At 35.3% G+C, this 17,678-nt stretch overlaps 1 protein-coding gene across 11 annotated transcripts in view; it reads right to left on the bottom strand.

Moving 5' to 3' along the window:
• The window catches only part of LOC18428562 (soluble inorganic pyrophosphatase 1), a 35,360-nt gene extending 18,339 nt beyond the window's left edge, over window positions 1-17,021 (bottom strand). For 3 of the 11 annotated variants that reach the window (XM_088872218.1, XM_088872220.1, XM_088872219.1), the window contains exons 1-8: window positions 16,466-17,021; window positions 13,577-13,826; window positions 13,376-13,407; window positions 12,442-12,507; window positions 12,186-12,293; window positions 10,629-10,694; window positions 10,385-10,505; window positions 10,023-10,104 (exon numbers count right to left, since the gene is read on the bottom strand). In XM_088872218.1, coding sequence (XP_088728344.1) covers window positions 10,023-10,104; window positions 10,385-10,505; window positions 10,629-10,694; window positions 12,186-12,293; window positions 12,442-12,507; window positions 13,376-13,407; window positions 13,577-13,712 — 611 coding nt within the window. In that variant the 5' untranslated portion in view covers window positions 13,713-13,826; window positions 16,466-17,021. The other 8 variants (XM_011622996.3, XM_006837868.4, XM_088872223.1 and 5 more) reach the window with 8 other exon arrangements.
• Between the last annotated feature and the right edge of the window lie 657 nt (window positions 17,022-17,678).

Genomic DNA, 17,678 nt, shown 5'->3' with positions numbered 1-17,678 from the left:
AAAACCCATATAATTCTCACACTTGGTTCTTACAGTTTAAAATGCCTGTAAACACTCCATTTTCAAATTGGTTTCGTAACTGGTTTGCAACATGAGGATCTTTAACCCAAATACTTCCTGAACCTCTGCAACTCTCTCAAAACCGTTTTATTGAATTCAATGGTAGTGATCCCAATATAGATTACCACTTATATTTTATTGCTATGTATCAAGTACCATGGATCGTTAAATGGAACTTTGTGATATCCCCAAATAATACAAATAATTTTGAATATATGCCATGTTTAGACAAACAAATTGCCATAAAATGGTGGGACGTCTTTGTCTACCATAATATTGAATCAGACAATATACAACTCAAACAAATCCCATTAGCATAAGGCTCTCATTCATACTCCAACCCAAATAGTCTGGCAGAATATATTACCATTATGAAAAAGCAAAATCCTAGAGCCACCAAGGAAGAGCTAGAAAAACAACTAATGAAAATATTTGAAGAAGAGGCAGAAACTGCCCAAATTCATGATGAATCCAGCACACCAAGTACTCTCGAAATAGAAGTACCACCTGATACACCAGACCCATCAGAACATGGAATGTCCCAGAAACATACCCTGTATTAACCAATCAAACCAAGATGTACATACCGTCAATAGTAGATGTGATATAAAGCAAGAAAAGCAAAATAGATATGACTAAAGCAAGACAGATAAAGGAAGATGTGACAAAAGCAACTTAAAGCAAAAACAGACGGGACTAAAAGATAACTGATGCGACAGCCATTATCTGATGCGACAGTCACTACCTAATAAGACAGCCACCACTTGTACTAAACGACAAATGATGTGACAACCACTACCTGATAAGACAGCCACCACTTGTACTAAACGACAAATGCCAGCTGCAAAACACCACCGACAAAGTCCATAAGCCATCTCATCAAGCTTCTACGGAAAGATTCCCAAATAAAGGCCGACTACTTGGCATCCATCCAGCCACTAGCATCCCATCAAGTCATCTTTTCTCAATAAAGAAATATTCCTTCATCATGAACTAGGTGGCATCCACTAAGGCTTTTCCCTTCTATAAATAGAGGGAACCACTCCAATCGAAGGGGCAGGAAAGCAAGCATTCCCCTTATCCTCAGAGCATTCTTTGGAGAACTCCGAGCAACCTCTTTCCTCTTACCTCTTTCCTCTTTTCCCCTTTGAAAAAACTACTATCTATGTGTGATTGTAACCACTCTGTATTACCAAGTTACTATCCACCAGAGTGGAAGGATTTCTGCAGTTATTGTTTGTGTGTACTATAAGTACATGTGTGTACTGTAAGTATTCTCTATTTCCATAAAGTTTGTTTAAGTCTGTAACAGTTTGTTAGTTTATTTCAAGTTTGTTTCAATTTGTTTAAGTCTGTAACAGTTTGTTAGTTTATTTCAAGTTTGTTTCAGTTTGTTTAAGTCTGTAATAGTTTGTTAGTTTATTTTAAGCTTGTTTCAGTTTGCTTCAGTCAGTAATAGTTTGTAAAAATTGTTTAAATCTTTATAACAATTAACAGTTTACAGTTGTTATAATAATACGTGTTGTATGTAGTATAAAAATATATCAAACTACTTATAATACATGGATTACTATTGATATTACTCCTGTATCTCTCATAATTATCATAGTATTAAGTCTCTATTTCGGTTATCTAAGATTGATAGTATAAAAATATTATTAGAATATTTATTTCTAGATCTTTATATATATATATATATATGCCTTAGAGATTATATTTGTTGAGGTGATATGCCCTAGAGATTATATTTATTGAGGTGATCTATTGATTGATATGAATTCATTTTGTTGACACAGTGAGTTGCTTGTGTTTTTGTGTTTGTTTTTTTTTTTTTTGGCAAACTATTTTTAATGATCCTATGTGACCCTTTCCTACCCAAGTGTATGAGACCTCACCTCATGACTGTAGGATCCACATCCACGTCTCGAGAAAATGGGATGGCAATAATCACTCAGTTAACCCACGAAAAGAAGCTTTTTCTTGGAGGAGGCGCATACTTTTTTAAGCGGATAGTAGCCCGCCTTCTTTCTTACTACACCTTTTCCTTTCTAAACCTCCTCTACTTTCCGTTCTTGTCTTTGGTTTTCTGTATACATCCCCTCAAATCTATCGCTCACTCTTATCTGTCGACAGATTTGGTTTTCTGAAAAATCCACCAAAACAAAATCATATCTGTTTTAGATAGAGAAACTTTGATAAAGAGAACACCAACGATGTTCCATGGCCCAAAATCTTGATGAGGAGCAAGAATACAAGGCACCCCTTCTAAAATCAACAGAAAATTCCCAAAACTTCAATGAAGCTTCATTTTCAGTCACCCTTTTCAATTGCTCAACAAGTGCAATTAGTGTTGGAATCATGTTCATTCTTACAACTCTGAAGGAATTTTCTTAGCGATTTCGGTTGCAATTTTGTTGAATTTTTTGGAGCAATTCATGCTGAAATTTATGAGTGCAGTATTTTTACAACTTGTAATGTATTAATGGGGAATCATTTGAAACGATTGAGTCAGTTCTTTTACAAAATTGTGTGATAATCAGTAAATTGGGGCTGATATGGTCTATATGATCATCGTAGGTACTTCGTTTTATTAAATTTGCTGGTCAAATATAGGGAGCCTCTATCTCTAGTTGCTGCCTCTCTCCTCCATTCTCTTTCTAAGAGTGAGTTCATGAGAATTTCAATTTCTTCTCAAACTTTTGACATACCCAAATGGTTTTACATCGGACACCATTCGGATCTCTCCCATCATCATCTTCTGCTTACTATTTATGTTGTTCTTCCGATTTTTATGTTTGTTCTCATATTGCTAAACAAGCTGACACCATTTGGATCTCTCCCTCTCTCTCATCATCTGCTTACCATTTGTGTAACTCCTCTGCTTTTTACATCTAGTCTCATATTGCCTCTCTAAAATCCATTCAGAATTTCAGCTCTCTCACTCTCTCTAAAACCTTATACTGTACGGGTAAGGTGCACTTATAAAACCCACTAGTGAAGGTTATTCCTATGCTAAAAAACTCTCAAATCGATCATCTCGGCATCAAGATTCATAAACATGAAAAAAGAAGAGATTGAGCACTCCTAAATGATTCATCTTCTAACGCATTATTTGGACCGTCTATTTTCAAGATTTTAGAGCGTTTATAAATTTTCTCGATCATCACCATTTCTAGAACTCTGAATTTCATAATTGAAGGAAAAAGTAGATTTCATATTATTGTAAGGCTTTGTGGCACCGAAACTACATTTTTGTCATAGTTTTGAGGCACACTTTACGTCAATAGTATAAGGTTGACACCTTATATAAACCTCACCCCTCTTTTAATGAACTAGAATCTTTATGAGGTTATCCTTCCAAACGGTTCTTACCTTCTACCTTAATCATTTTTTCTTGGCATCTGAGAATATTGTAATTTTGGGTACATCCAAACTAGCACTTAGTCTTTCTATGTCTTGTCTTCTTCACTCTCTATGTTTGAGTCTTTCTTAGCTTTGTCTTGTTCACTCGATATCTTAGTCTTTCTATCTTCAAGGAAAACCGCTAATTTTCTTGGGTGCACTAACATACGTACAACAAATTTTTTTGATAGAAAAGTCTATTACTAGACTATTGAATCTAATAACATCCTCAATTGTACGAAGAATTTTTCATCTTGCAACACATTATCTAGACAGTCCATTTTCAAGATTTTCATAGGTTTATAGATCTACATGATGTTAACCTTTTTGGAGTTTAAAATTTTATAATTGAAAAAAAAAATAGATTTTAGATAATCTTAAAAAAAAAAATTGCACCAAAATTCAATATTATGATAAAATTTAGAGGTGCACCTTAATTGGATTGTTTAAGGTTGTAACCTTATAGAAACCGCACCCTATACAAAATTAAGCCTTTTTCTTGGAATTACTATAGGCACAATTAAATGCCTATTGCAAGTATGAAGCACCGGCTACAATAAATAAATAAATAGACATGGAGTGAACATCCGAGTTCCTAGGGTCGCAATCTCAGATTTCATAAATCGAGAACCTTATACTTTTGGGATCGGGATCAACTTTCCTCATGAGCGAGCTCCATAGATTATAGGATCGGGGTGGGTCACAACCTTGTTAGGATCTAATTTCGAGTACGTCGGGATCGCGATCTTAAAATTCTGGGAGCAGGGATCTAATTTGTTCGGGAACTACATCTACCATGTTATAGAACGTGTTCCGTGAGACAATGGGAACGAGATCTGTGAAGTAGATGGAGCGAACTCCGTTGAGAATGTAATCGAGATCCGTGAATTATAGGGAGCGAGATCCGTTGTGAATGACAGCGAGATCCATGAAGTAGACGGAGCAAGCTCCATTCTGAATCGGAGCGAGATCCCTAACGTAGATGGAGTGAGCTCCGTTGTGAATAGGATCTAGAATCCTAAAAATTAAAGCGAGATCCCAAAAAGATGGGAACGGGTCCCGGGCGAGATTTCGGCTCCGAAACGCCGGAGTGAAATTCTGAAGCTGGAGCTCTCGGTAACTATGATTGGAACACTAAATCACACAGTAAAACCCATACATCAAATTGAATATTTGAATTACATAATGAATGTCAAAGTTAAGCATACATAACCAATTAATTCACATAAATAAGCAAAACCATCCATCAAATTATACTGAAATAAAGTCGAAAGAAATTTTCCATCGATTACTTGAAGACCATGTTACCACAATCGATTGATTGAACCATCAAAAAACCAATAAGACAAGCCTCTTTTCGAGATGATTTATCTCCCTATTCATCTTAACAGTGAGTTGTATGTTATGAAATACAGTTTTCCCTTAATTGATATTTTTCCTGCCTATTATTTAGGGGAAAAGTTTATATAGAGTTGAGGCTCTAAACAATCAAATTAGATCCTACCTCAAAAATTTTACTAGAAAAGGTTGTTTTGATGCCCAAATATCTTCAAATTGATCATCTCGACATCAAGATGCATGGACATGAGGAAAAAATGGATTTCAAGTTTTGAAAATAGTGTATTTTGTAACACATTTTTTTACCGTCAATTTTTAAAATTTTCAAGTTTTCATAGATTTGTTGATCTACACTATTTTTTAAGCTTTAAACTTTATAAATAAAGATGAAAATATATTCCAAGTCTATAACAAATATTTCCAGTATTGAAACTGTATTTCTCGAACTATTTGAAGGTAGGCTCTAATTTGACTGTTTAGAGCCTAGGTAGGCTCTATTCAAACCGCAGCCATTATTTAGCCGCTCGAGAGAGCCATTAGAGAGTACCATGAAGATACATCTTCATACTTAAAGATAGAAAACCTCAAATGCATTCTCCATAAATCTACGCGCCACGCGCCATGAAGATGGAAATCACAAATGCATTCCTTAATAGAAAAAACCCTAAATGCATTCAATTAGGCATCTACTGCAAGAAGGAGAGAGTGCCTAGAATCAAGAGAGAGAGAGAAAGAGAAAGACAATCTACTCTCTTTGGCATCTATTGCAGAGAGAAAAGAAGGGCAGAGCCTGGAATCTACTATCATTGGAATCTTTCTCACAGCGAAATAGAGAGAGAGCACCATGACTACCCAGCAGAAATACCAAAAACAACCATCTTCTTTATCTCCTTTCAAAGAACGAAAATCAAAGAATTCTAAATCCTTGTTTGTCTCCATTTTCAGGAAACTCCGCTGTCAAGGCTGCCTGGCTCGGGAAACGCACTTCAACCTGGAAGAACTCCGGCAATGATTCCAACTAGCTGATGATCTCTGACAATAGGTGGGCTTCATCGCCTAGTGGTGCTCTTTGTGTCAAGACAGGGCTTCAAAGAATGGGTGATCCTTACCAGGGGAAGCCCCACGGCAACCATCGTTCAGGTAAGATCACCGATCGATTCTTTCCGGGTAACCACTCTGAAAGTTCAGTCAAGACTTACTCTGGCAAGGTTTCCTATGAAACCCACTTCTCCGACGAGGATTCCAGCAACGATTCTGGTGAGTTGACTGGATCCGACAACAAGTGGGCTTCATCGCTTAATGGGGTTCCTTCTGTCAAGAAAGACGTTCAAAGAAACTCCGATCGTTTCGTGTGGAGGCCCCACCCCACCCATGGTTCAGGCAAGAACCAACCCTGCTTCTTCCCACGCATCGTTCACGCAAGAACTACTTCTTTGGCGACTTTTCCAGCCATATGAAATTTTCCGTTGACTATTTCGGAAAAGATTCAGGCGAATCAATAGGCTCAAACTGTGAGTGGGCTCCATCGCCTAAGCACGTTCCATGTGTCAAGACATATCGCCGATCATTTGGGGAGTAAGTCGGAACTAGCCACGATTAATCTAACGGTGTTGATGCCACTTGAGACCCACCAAGTTAACGGTGCCGAGTCAGACGGGGATTTGTTCTTTAGCTGCGTTGGGTCTTCTCCGAGTCCGAGTCCGATTCATGGGACTGCGCCTTCAAGTCTCTTGTTATTTTCTCTGAGGAAATCCATTTCCTCTTCAAGCCAATCATCAGAGCTCAAATTAAGTGATCTATATTGTTGATTAAAAAAAAACACAAACGCACCATTTTTAGTTCTCAAAACTTTTTTTTTTTTTTGGTATATGATCATAGTAAACTTTTTTATATTTAAAATCCATCCCCAAAATAATGAATTTTGGAAGGGTGGACTCAATCTAATTGCGGCATGTTTCGAAGCACCTAATAAAATTTCACTAATTTATTTCCATTAAATTTTAAAAAAATTCAAATTTTATTAATAAAGGAAAACGCTCATGTCAGCCCATGGCCCATGGGCTCTAGCATCTTCCTAAAATAAATATTCATAAATTTATTTGCATTAAAGTTTGTGATTTTTCAGTATAACTATTCCTATTTTTGGGATAAGATGCGGATGAGTGAGAATCGTAAGGATATGTCATATGGTACAATCGTGGTCCAATTAAAAATGGTTTGAACTTTATTTTTTTTAGGGTGCCATTTGTATAAGGTATCAACCTTAAACAATCTAGTGCGCATTTAAATTATACTAAAAGACATAGTTTTGGTGCTAGAAACGAAAATAACAGTGTCAAAACAGAAGAAATGGTCTGATAGAGATAGAGAGGACTACTATTACTTTCTATTTGCATAAAGCAATAATTTAGGGTACACGCATGCAACATTCATATAGAAGATGGAAGAGCCCTATATCTTAAAAGAGTTTATGAATGGATATGGTTTTGCCACGGGATTGAAAAGTTGTTGATATTTAAAAAGAAAAAAGTTTATATATGTGGTTGCAACCTTAAAATATAGAATTAGAGATGCATATCAAAAATCCATCAGAAAATGTTGTATTGATAATTTTAGTATCGAGATGTATTGATATGAAAAAATAAATAAAATATTTTTTGACTCCAAAAAATACTGCATCTTGCAACATATTATCTAGACCGTCCACTTTCAAGATTTTTATATGTTTATATATCTCCTTGATTTTAACCATTTTTTTACTTTAAAATTTTATAATTAGAAATAAAAATAAATTTCAAATAATCCTAAGAATGTTTTACACCAAAATTACATATTACGATAAAATTTGGAGGTGCGCCTTAATTGGATTGTTCAACCTTATACAAACCACACCCTTTTAAAAATAGTCAACACTCATTGGGAACATTCGATTTGGTCATATTTTTTATACTTCTTTGGGCCGAATTGAGAATCAATAATATTCTTTCCCAAACCCACTATTCCCTTTCTATAATATACGTTTTGTTGATCTATGTTATCGAACAAAAATTTTATAGAATGAAATAATTTATGCAATTTTTCTCTCCCTGTTTTATCAATTTTAATTTTAAGGAAAAGTTTATATAGAGTTGTGGCTCTAAACAATCAAATTTGAGCCTACCTCAAAAATCTCATTACAAAAAGTTGTTTTGATACCCAAATACCTTCAAATTGATCATCTCGACCTCAAGATGTATGGACATGAGAAAAAAATGGATTTCAAAGTTTTAGAAATAGTGTATTTTGTATCGCATTTTTGGACCGTCAATTTTCAAAATTTTCAAGTTTTCATAGATATGTCTTTCTACACTATTTTTGAAACTTTAAACATTATAAACAAATATAAAAATATATTTTAAGGCTATCACAAAAATTTCCAATATTAAAACCACATTGTTCGACACTATTTAAAAGTAGGCTCTAATTTGATTGTTAGAGCGTAAGCTCAATACAAACCACACTCCAATTTGGATCGTACAATTCGACCAATCTGGATTAGTACAAAGGAGGACCGGACCAAGCAGCCGATCCACGTTTTAATACCCTTTTTACCCTATCTTTTTTTCATTTTATCTCCCTTTGGTGTGTAGGAAAACACCTACCCAAAAAGGCATTTCGACAAGCTTGCTCTATAGTTGCTACGGAAGGAATTATGTAATCCATGTGACCATATAAATCATGTGGTCACATGTGCATGGCTCTTCAGGTCCTATTTATGGGTATGAAGGTAATGAAGAGATAGAGCTAGCAACGACCAAACCTACGCCAGGCCAGCCTTGGCCCTAGCTCAGCCCATGTCCCCATAGGGCCTGCTCAAGCCCTGACCGAGCAAAAGAGGCCCTGGACCCTACCCCTCGCCCTCTATCAAGGTTGGGCCACGCTTGGCTATGCCAAATAAAATCTAAAGATAAAAAAAGAATACAACAAGGAATAAGAGAGCGGACCAAGCTAAACCAGGCCAGCCTTGGCCCAGACCTAACCTAGCCCTACCCTAAGGGCCATAATTGCCCATCCCTAGCCTAGCCCGCAGACCACATTATGTCACCCAAGCCCTAGTTTTTAGGGCCAAGCCCGGCCGCGCCACTCAGCCCATTATCATCCCTATGACGAGACAATATAATGGATACTTATGCATAGAAGAGAGAAATAAAAGAAACATTCGATGAATCCTAATTATGTTTCCAGGTTCAACAAATGGAAAGCCATGAATGGAATCTCAATCACTATTGTGAAAAAAGCATTTACAATCATCAGTATTTATATGTAGCCCAAGGCCCAACAACAATAGTTGTTTTTGTGGCCATATATGCCATAACTATCTGGTTCGAAGTACTGAATTGATGAGCCAAAAAGACTTGTACATGGCAAAGCAAATACAAAATCTGAACCTCTTCTAAGGATAGAGGTCCATGACTTTCGCCAAACAAGAAATACAACGCCACAAATGTACTGTAGAGCAAAGATCAAGAGACAAATTTGAAATAAATAAAAAACGAAAAAACAATAGCTCGATAGATTTATTCAACTATTGGCACATCAAACGAATATATAGTCCAAGTGATTTCATGAAGTAAAGAATACGAATCATTATATATTAGCTTTTGATAATCTATAGATATCCAATCGTAGTGTCCATTAACGTCTCAAGCTTTGCAAGATGTAGGTTGCATAAAGATCCCTGCACCACAGACCACATGTTAAACCTACTTAAATAAGAAGAGAAATAAACCCCTCCGATCACATACCATACTTTTAATGAATTACAGTAATTTCAAACTATGTGAGAGGAGCAGTTTGTTCTCTAGGCATTTTAATACATGCATATGAAAATGATCACGAAATATCAGTGATAAACGGGTGTACCTGCCCCTTCTATTACGTATCATACATTTTAATGAATTACAGTAGTTCAAACTATGTAAGGTGAGGAGTCTGTTCTCTATGCATTTTTATACATGTATATGAACGATCGCGATATGTCAGTGATAAGCAAATGTAAATGTGATTACGAGAGATTAATTTATTTGGAGTTTATCTTGACAGTTCAAGTTCTATGCATATGCATATTTGTATTCGATGCGAGGCAGCTCATTCATAAACCTTTCTTATTATCCAGAATTTAAATTTTGGTAAATTCTATAACATTTGATGTGCCATGAAATGTGAAAAGAGAAAAGACTTACATGGAGTATTGGATGGCTTCACATGCAGCTGTGGAAGGGAGAAAGTCATTCACTGCAACTTCCTTGTTCTCGTTCTTCTTGTCTAAGTTACATTATGGTAAAGGAAACCCAAGTACTAAGTAATAATTGAGAAAGACTGCTAATAATTGAAGGCAGAGTATAACATAGGTGGATCGCCTGTCTGTTTCCAGTGATGGAGAGGAAAGATAAACTATAAGCACTCTAATGCTTATTCCCATGTCCATCATCAATAATGGATCATGGATGCCACTGTGGTGTACAATATACCATAAAGGGCCAGATATATGGTGTACTTCACCTCAATAGAAACCATTATATATGAGAAAAGATAAAAAGGATACAATCTTCAAAGAATCGCCTAATCTCTTGTAGACGGTGAGGAGGGAGTTCTTTGATGTCAGTGTAGTGTCGATATTCTGGATCATCCGCACACACTGCAATTATCTTATCATCCTTCTCACCCTTTTTTCCACGCCCAGAAACAACAAAATACATTCAGATAATAGTTGATAACTAAATGAAATTGGAAAAATGAAAAAGACCAAGAGTTCGAATTCTGCATGTTCTCCTCTAGTAATCAAATACCTGGTCAATCATGGGCATCAGTCCTATAGCTCGAGCTCGAAGAAAGCAACCTGGAAGAACTGGTTCCTGATAATCATTAAATTAATATAAGTACCAATGTTATATAACAGATATACTTTGCAGACAATAATTAGTTGCGAAGTCACCACAGAAACTAGAAGGAAAGTCGTATTGTGTTTTTGATATAGCAAACTAGCTATCTCAAAATATCATGACCTTAGAAATATTTAAGCAGTAAATGAGGGCAGAAATTAACTAAAGCTAAAAATTAAACAATTATCAGAAAAGGAAAAGGAAAAGGACATAATATCAATGCCAACTAAGTTTATTAAAAGCATGCTAGGCAATGAATTGGTTATTTCTGGCCAGCTTATCTAATGAGTTGATTTATTTTAATTCAATGATAATGGAGCTGATATATTAGGTCATATTTGAGTAGTATACATTAAACAAGTTGCCTGTGATCCCATTATCTAATGGGTTCCCTGACCTCTTCCTGATATTCTTCAGACCCATATCAATTTAAAAAAGATGAGAAAGATCTTGGGTGACATGCTTGACACATGTTAGCCAGAAACACAGTACTCAGTATACAAAATTCAAGAAGTGCCTTTGGGTTAATTATTGCTTACTCTAATACTATTGTTACATTTATTATAATGAAATATCTTTATGGCTAAAACTTGAGCCGAAACCCTGAAAATGTCAATTCAAAGCAGGTTGAACAAGCCTGTCTAATCCAATTCAAACTATGGTTACGGTATTTGGGAAAAATCAGGTCGGAAATAAATTTTTCCAAATAAGATTTGAATAAACTTTCCCAATTTCAAACCACCAAGAATGGCCATGGGCCAGCTCCAGCCACACTTGGGTCTAAATTGTCATGACCAGGAGGACCGGGCCTGGCTGTGAAGGTTCTGGCTGGCCCCAGGGCAAGCTTGGCCTGGCCCGGACTCATTTTATTGGCAGCCTTACGTCTTGTCTGCAGGCTTCAGCTAGGCCTATTTTCATACGAGCTTTGGGCCACCATGGTTGGCCCATAGGCAGTTCCTTAGGCTGGGGCCTTTTACATATAGTTCAGGCCCAGGTCAAGCTCAAGCCACACCAAGTCTGTCAGCAAGGCCAGTTGGAAGTGCCCAGGTTTCTAAAGTGTAAGGCACACATATCACATTCTTGGAGTGACAAAACTCGCAAGAACTATGAACACGTATGTCCAACTTATATATCCACCAATCCATTCTAAATGTATTTGTCAAAACTTGCAAAGAACATGTTGGCTTGACCAATTTTGTTTAATTGTCCCAAAGTTATCAGTGTTGTATAGTTATTATCTGAAGTCACCTAGATACTCTTGGAATTGATTCCAGAGGATGGTTTAGAGTTTGTTTTACATGCATTAGAACCAAGACATCCATAGGCTTGCCATGAACATGTTGGTTGCATGTGACCAATTCTGTTTAATTGTCCCAAAGTTATCAATGTTGTATAGTTATTTATCTGAAGTAACCTAGATACTCTTGGAATTGATTCCAGAGGATCGTTTAGAGTTTGTTTTACCTGCATTAGAACCAAGACATCCATAGGGTCATTGTCTTCACAAAGTGTTCGAGGGATGAAACCGTAGTTGTGAGGATAAACCACCGAAGAATACAATATACGATCAACCTGAGCATGTGTCAATTATTCATTAAGTTTTCATTCGAAGAGCAAAAATAGAAAAGAAATAATGAGTAATTTGTCAAAGACAAAGGGCGAAAATGTTGAAAAAATCAATGAAGAAATGTTATTCTCACTAGTAGAACAAGCGTAATACCTTAATGAGCCCAGTTTTCTTGTCCAGCTCGTACTTGACCTTGCTTCCTTTTCCTATCTCCACAACCTATATATGACACAATGTAGGCTTGTTAGGAATAGGAATTAATTATGCCCCATAACATATTTTCTGCTAGTGATACAATCATATCTCTATTTTTCCTCTCCTCGTTGTTCCTTTATAAATGAACAACAAAAGTTCACACAGTGACACCTCTGCAGACCAATATCCTTGGTGGACCAACTCTAAATCGATTTTGAGAGGATAGGGCTTTGAAGATTGGGAATTTTTACTAATCCTTTTTAAAAATTAAAAATAAATTAAGATTGCATGAAGATGTTATTTATCTTAATAATTAAAATGAGGATGTGCAGCTCAATCTTTTAAAAGATGACAATCCAAGCTAATCATTTTGCTTTAGTTACTATAATTTCATGATAATATTGGAAAAAAATTTGATACATTTATTGTTTTATCTATTTTTAATACAAATTTCTCTCTGAAAAGTATGTAATATGTATACGTTTCCTCTCAAGACCACTCAACATGTTGTATATTTTATGAGACTTGAAAGGTTACCAAGATGGGAGCCAAGTCGTTGACAAGGTTTGGCATTTGAGAGGATAACAGTTTTGAGAGGCACTACAAATTACTAAAAGTAAATTATAGTCCTCATGATTATGGTCATAAGAGTCATCTCCTCCTAATCAATGAGTTGGTGGGTGAGATAGAGTGGGATCCACTAATAACGTTCTTTTATGCTCTGGCGGGTCCCACTTTCTCCCCTCACTTTCCAACTTATTGATTTGATGATGATGATCCTCATAACCCCATATTTCGTGTGGTAATAAAGATCAACTGCCTCTCTTCCGCAATTATCAAATCCTCATGACCCCATACACAATTATCAAATGCCATGGTAAAGAATACTTACGCAATTGACAACCGAGGGAGCCCCAGGTCCTACTTGCAAGGCATAAAGACGTAGTCAGTTTAGGAGAGAGAGTTTGTGTGGAAGGGAGGGAGTGAGAAGATTGGGAGACAGAGAAAATGTGGATGAGTATGTGAGAAAGAAGGAGTGATAATAAGAGTGAAGAGGGACGGAAATTGTTGTTTTGGTGGGGTACAAGGGTACCTATATCGAGATCATGCCATGGGTGCGCGGCTACCGATCTCCTCGACAAGGAAGAAAGGATCCTCTCGTTCAATCGCGGAGTAGGACGTTTCTCTGATTCCATAGCTGATAATCCATTTTTGCTACCTTCACTCATTTTTTTTCTCTTCTTCTTTCTTACCACTTAACAATCCAATTCAATCCAAGATTTTGATCCTAATCAAACAAGCAAACATGCACTAGCACTTCTCTTAAAGAAACTAGCTTATGCCTGCAATCCAAGATGAGTCATGGTTCATTATTAGGCTTACTAACTAATAAATTTAGTAGCTGCAGTGCACTTCAAACCACAGTCACATTAATGTTCACTCGTTACTTGGTAGCATAAGAACATTAAAGTTTATAATTTTTGATGGAATAAATTTGGCCACCAATTAGAAGCCCAATCACCCGCAGCACATGATCATCCTCCACTCACCCCATTCAAAGGAAAAAAAGAAAAAGAAAAAGTGCAGTCAAGGAGAATATTTTTATCCATGAAGTTTTCAATCACATGCCTCATATTAATAATTAAGAAATTCGTCAAATCACAGTAAGTGTTGAACTATTTAATGTCTAACTCGTACCGATTCATCTAATTCAAATAGCTTAATCATTCTTTTGATCAAATTTCAAATAGCCCATCAAATGATACACACTTAGGGGTTTAGAAATTTATCAAATCACACCAATGTGAAGAGTCAAATGGTTTAATTTTTTATGTGATTTGATAAATTTCCCTAATTACTTACAAAAATAAAGATATTAGGAACTCAAAAGTGTTGTAAATCTAACCCTGCACACTCAAAATGGACTTCATCAATTTGAGGGGGACAATAGATCTAGACTTTCAAAAACGCAAAAACGTTATTTTCTAATGTGTATTCGAAAGACGAATCAACTTAAGACCACAAAAATCTTCTAACCACATTTCTAGCAGGCTAAATAACTTAATCACGTCATTGGACTAGGCTGTATAATCAATTTTTAATTAATTTTGAAAAGAGCAGATTGCACTTTCAACACCATCAATTGTAAAAACTTCAAAATTACCGCCCTTCTTTACAATATTTAAAATCTTCCATTCAAGTTTCTCAAAATTTTCATAGATCCCACTTGTTTATTTTGTTCATCTTTTACTTCCACAAAATTCCCTCAAATAATTCAAAAGTTGGACTTTGAAACTGCTCAAATACATCCAATTTTGTGGTTACATACTTAAATTTTCGAACCAAAGGTACAATGGGAAATAAAAAAACTAAAAGAAGGTAATATGATCTAAAATATGGATTGTATGAAATGATAATACCAAAAAAAATTTCTGGATTTTTCAGCATTTGTAGTTAAATTTCTTTTTTAAAAATAAGTCATCATATTTTTTCTCACTACTTTCATCCATGTCAATTTAAGTCTACTTTTCCGCATTTTAATTGCTATTAGAGCTACCCCTAAATTTTCTTGAATTTGTTCATTCCAAATTTTTTCCTTCTTGGTCTTGCCAGTCATCCATCTCAACTTCCTCATTTTAGCTACAGTCATCCTCATTTCAAGCAAACACATTAGACCAAAAAAAATAAAAATAAAAAACTTATACAAATATGAATAATGGATTGTAACTCCTATATTATTTTTAGAGCTACCTACCCAAATAACCAGCAAAAGGGGAAAAGAAAAAGAAAAAGAAACAAAAACACATATTGAAACAAAAAAAAACAGAATCACTAATAAAGATGTGAATCAAATGAACCAACTCATGGATTATACCTCCCAATTATATCTAGAGCAACGCACCCAAATACAAGCTACATACCCACATAACCAGCAAAATAATCAAATCCAAATGGGCCAACACATAAATCCTAACCGCTATACTCTTTTTAGATTCAAAACTAGAACATCACCCAAAAATCATCACAAATACATATTATATTGCTACGAACATACAATAGCAGTGATAAAACTGATAATAATTGATGATCATGGGATAAAACAAAGCAACCATTTATATGATCACAAGAAAAAAGAAAGAAAACAAAAAACATGGTTAAAATGTTTCTCCTAAAGTTTTTCAACAAAGGACTCATTAAATGGTTAGAGGGAAAAAAAACATTGCATCCATGATTAAAACAATCTATCCATAATATCTTCAAACATTTTAAGGAATTTTTTTTAACCAAAAAAATGAGAAAAAAAAATTCATCCAAGTAGAGACATAACAGAGAAAAATGATTGAATACCAATTACAGGACTGTAGGATTGATGAATCAGTAATCGATCCATAAAACAAGAGTGGAGATCAATTACAAGTATCAATTAAAGATCGATTAGAGAAGTTAGACAAAAAAAAAACTCTGTTGAACCAAATTTCCAAATAAATAATAACAATAACCAGCAATCCCCCTTTCAAAAGATTTTGGAATATATGATGGAGAGACAGGTTCTCTTTTTCCAAATAAATATTCTTATTGTAGACCAAATGACCCATCAACACGAAATTAATTTCGGCAGAAAAAGAAGAAACCATAGGCTGCAGAGTGACAAAAAGATGAGTAAAAAAATTCTTAGTAGCCAAATAACTTGGGGTTAAAATTGATTTATAATTTAGGAAACCCAAATCAAAATGGTTTGAACAAGATTTGAGAAGGAAACACGGCTAAATCCCAAATGACTATCCAGCAATAAAGTATTATCTGCAAATATACACAACTACATAACAACCAAATATATATAAAAAAAAAAAATCTAACACATGATTTTATACCTATTAGGACAGAGAAACAAATGGTACAGGCATAAAAAAAATAGTGGAGCCAGAAAAGCAGAGTCTCCACCAAAAAAGCATGTCTGAGAAGAAACCAAAAAAAGAAATACCTTTTTCAACTGATATCTGAGATGTTAAGACTCTCTCGCATAACGAGGGTGTTGGAGAGGACGAAAGAGATATATTATGTATATATATGCAGAGAAGCAGCGTGCGGAGCGCACCTTCTCACAAGACCCGGTCGTCTTGGCTCGTGGAAGAGGGGGGGAATGCATGCACGTTGGGAGGGGAAATGTGCAATTTTTTAAGGAACGATGCGGTTTTATAGAACCTAGGCTCTGAACAATCAAATTAGAACCTACCTTCAATAGTGTCGATAAATGTTGTTTTAATATTGGAAATTTTTGTATAATTTTAAAATATATTTTCATATTTATTTAAAACTTCAAAAATAATATAAATTGACATATCTATAAAAACTTGAGAATCTTGAAAATAGAATGTCTTACAAAATACACTATTTTCAAAATTTGAAATCCATTTTTTTTCTCATATCCGTACATCTTGATGTCGAGATAATAGATTTGAAGATATTTGAACATGAAAACAACCTCTGCTAGTGAAATTTTTGAGTGCGCTCAAATTTGATTGTTTAGAGCCTCGGCTCTATATAAACTTTTGCCCTTTAAAAAACCTTTTCCTGAATACGCTCTCTCTCTCTCCCTCTCCAAGAGAAAGAAACAGGTAGGTGCTGTTTATATAGAGCCGAGGCTCTAAACCATCAAAGTAGAGCCTACCTTCAAATGATATCAAAAAATATAGTTTCAATACTGGAAGGTTTTGTGATAGCTTTAAAATATATTTTTATCTTCAATTATATAATTTAAAGATTTAAAAATAGTGTAAATCGAGCAATGAAAATATTGAAAGTTGACGGTCTAAAAAGGCATTACAAGATGCACTATTTCCAAAATTTGAAATCAATTTTTTTTCCTCATAACAATGTATCTTAATGTCGAAATGACCAATTTGATGATATTTGAACATCAAAACAATCTCTTCTAGTGAAATTTTTGAGGTAGACTGTAATCTGATTGTTTAGAACCTAAACTCTATATAAACTTTCCTCCTAATGGGGTGGAGAATGTCTACAGCTCACACCTCATACGGGGTTTATCGACCTTTTGACTTGGCCTCCAAGTTAAACGTAACCCTTTTATTTGGGTTAACCTTCTATCGATGGCCGACGGTTTTTCGGGTCAACAGACTCACCTATTATCATGCGATCCCTTGTCTATCAAAAGTCCATCTCGCATGTCAAAA

Source organism: Amborella trichopoda, chromosome 7, assembly GCF_054954075.1.
Source record: "Amborella trichopoda isolate Santa Cruz 75 chromosome 7, AtrichopodaSantaCruz75HAP2 v2.0, whole genome shotgun sequence".
Classification (NCBI taxonomy): Eukaryota; Viridiplantae; Streptophyta; class Magnoliopsida; order Amborellales; family Amborellaceae; genus Amborella; species Amborella trichopoda.
This window is presented reverse-complemented; position numbering and strand designations above follow the sequence as displayed.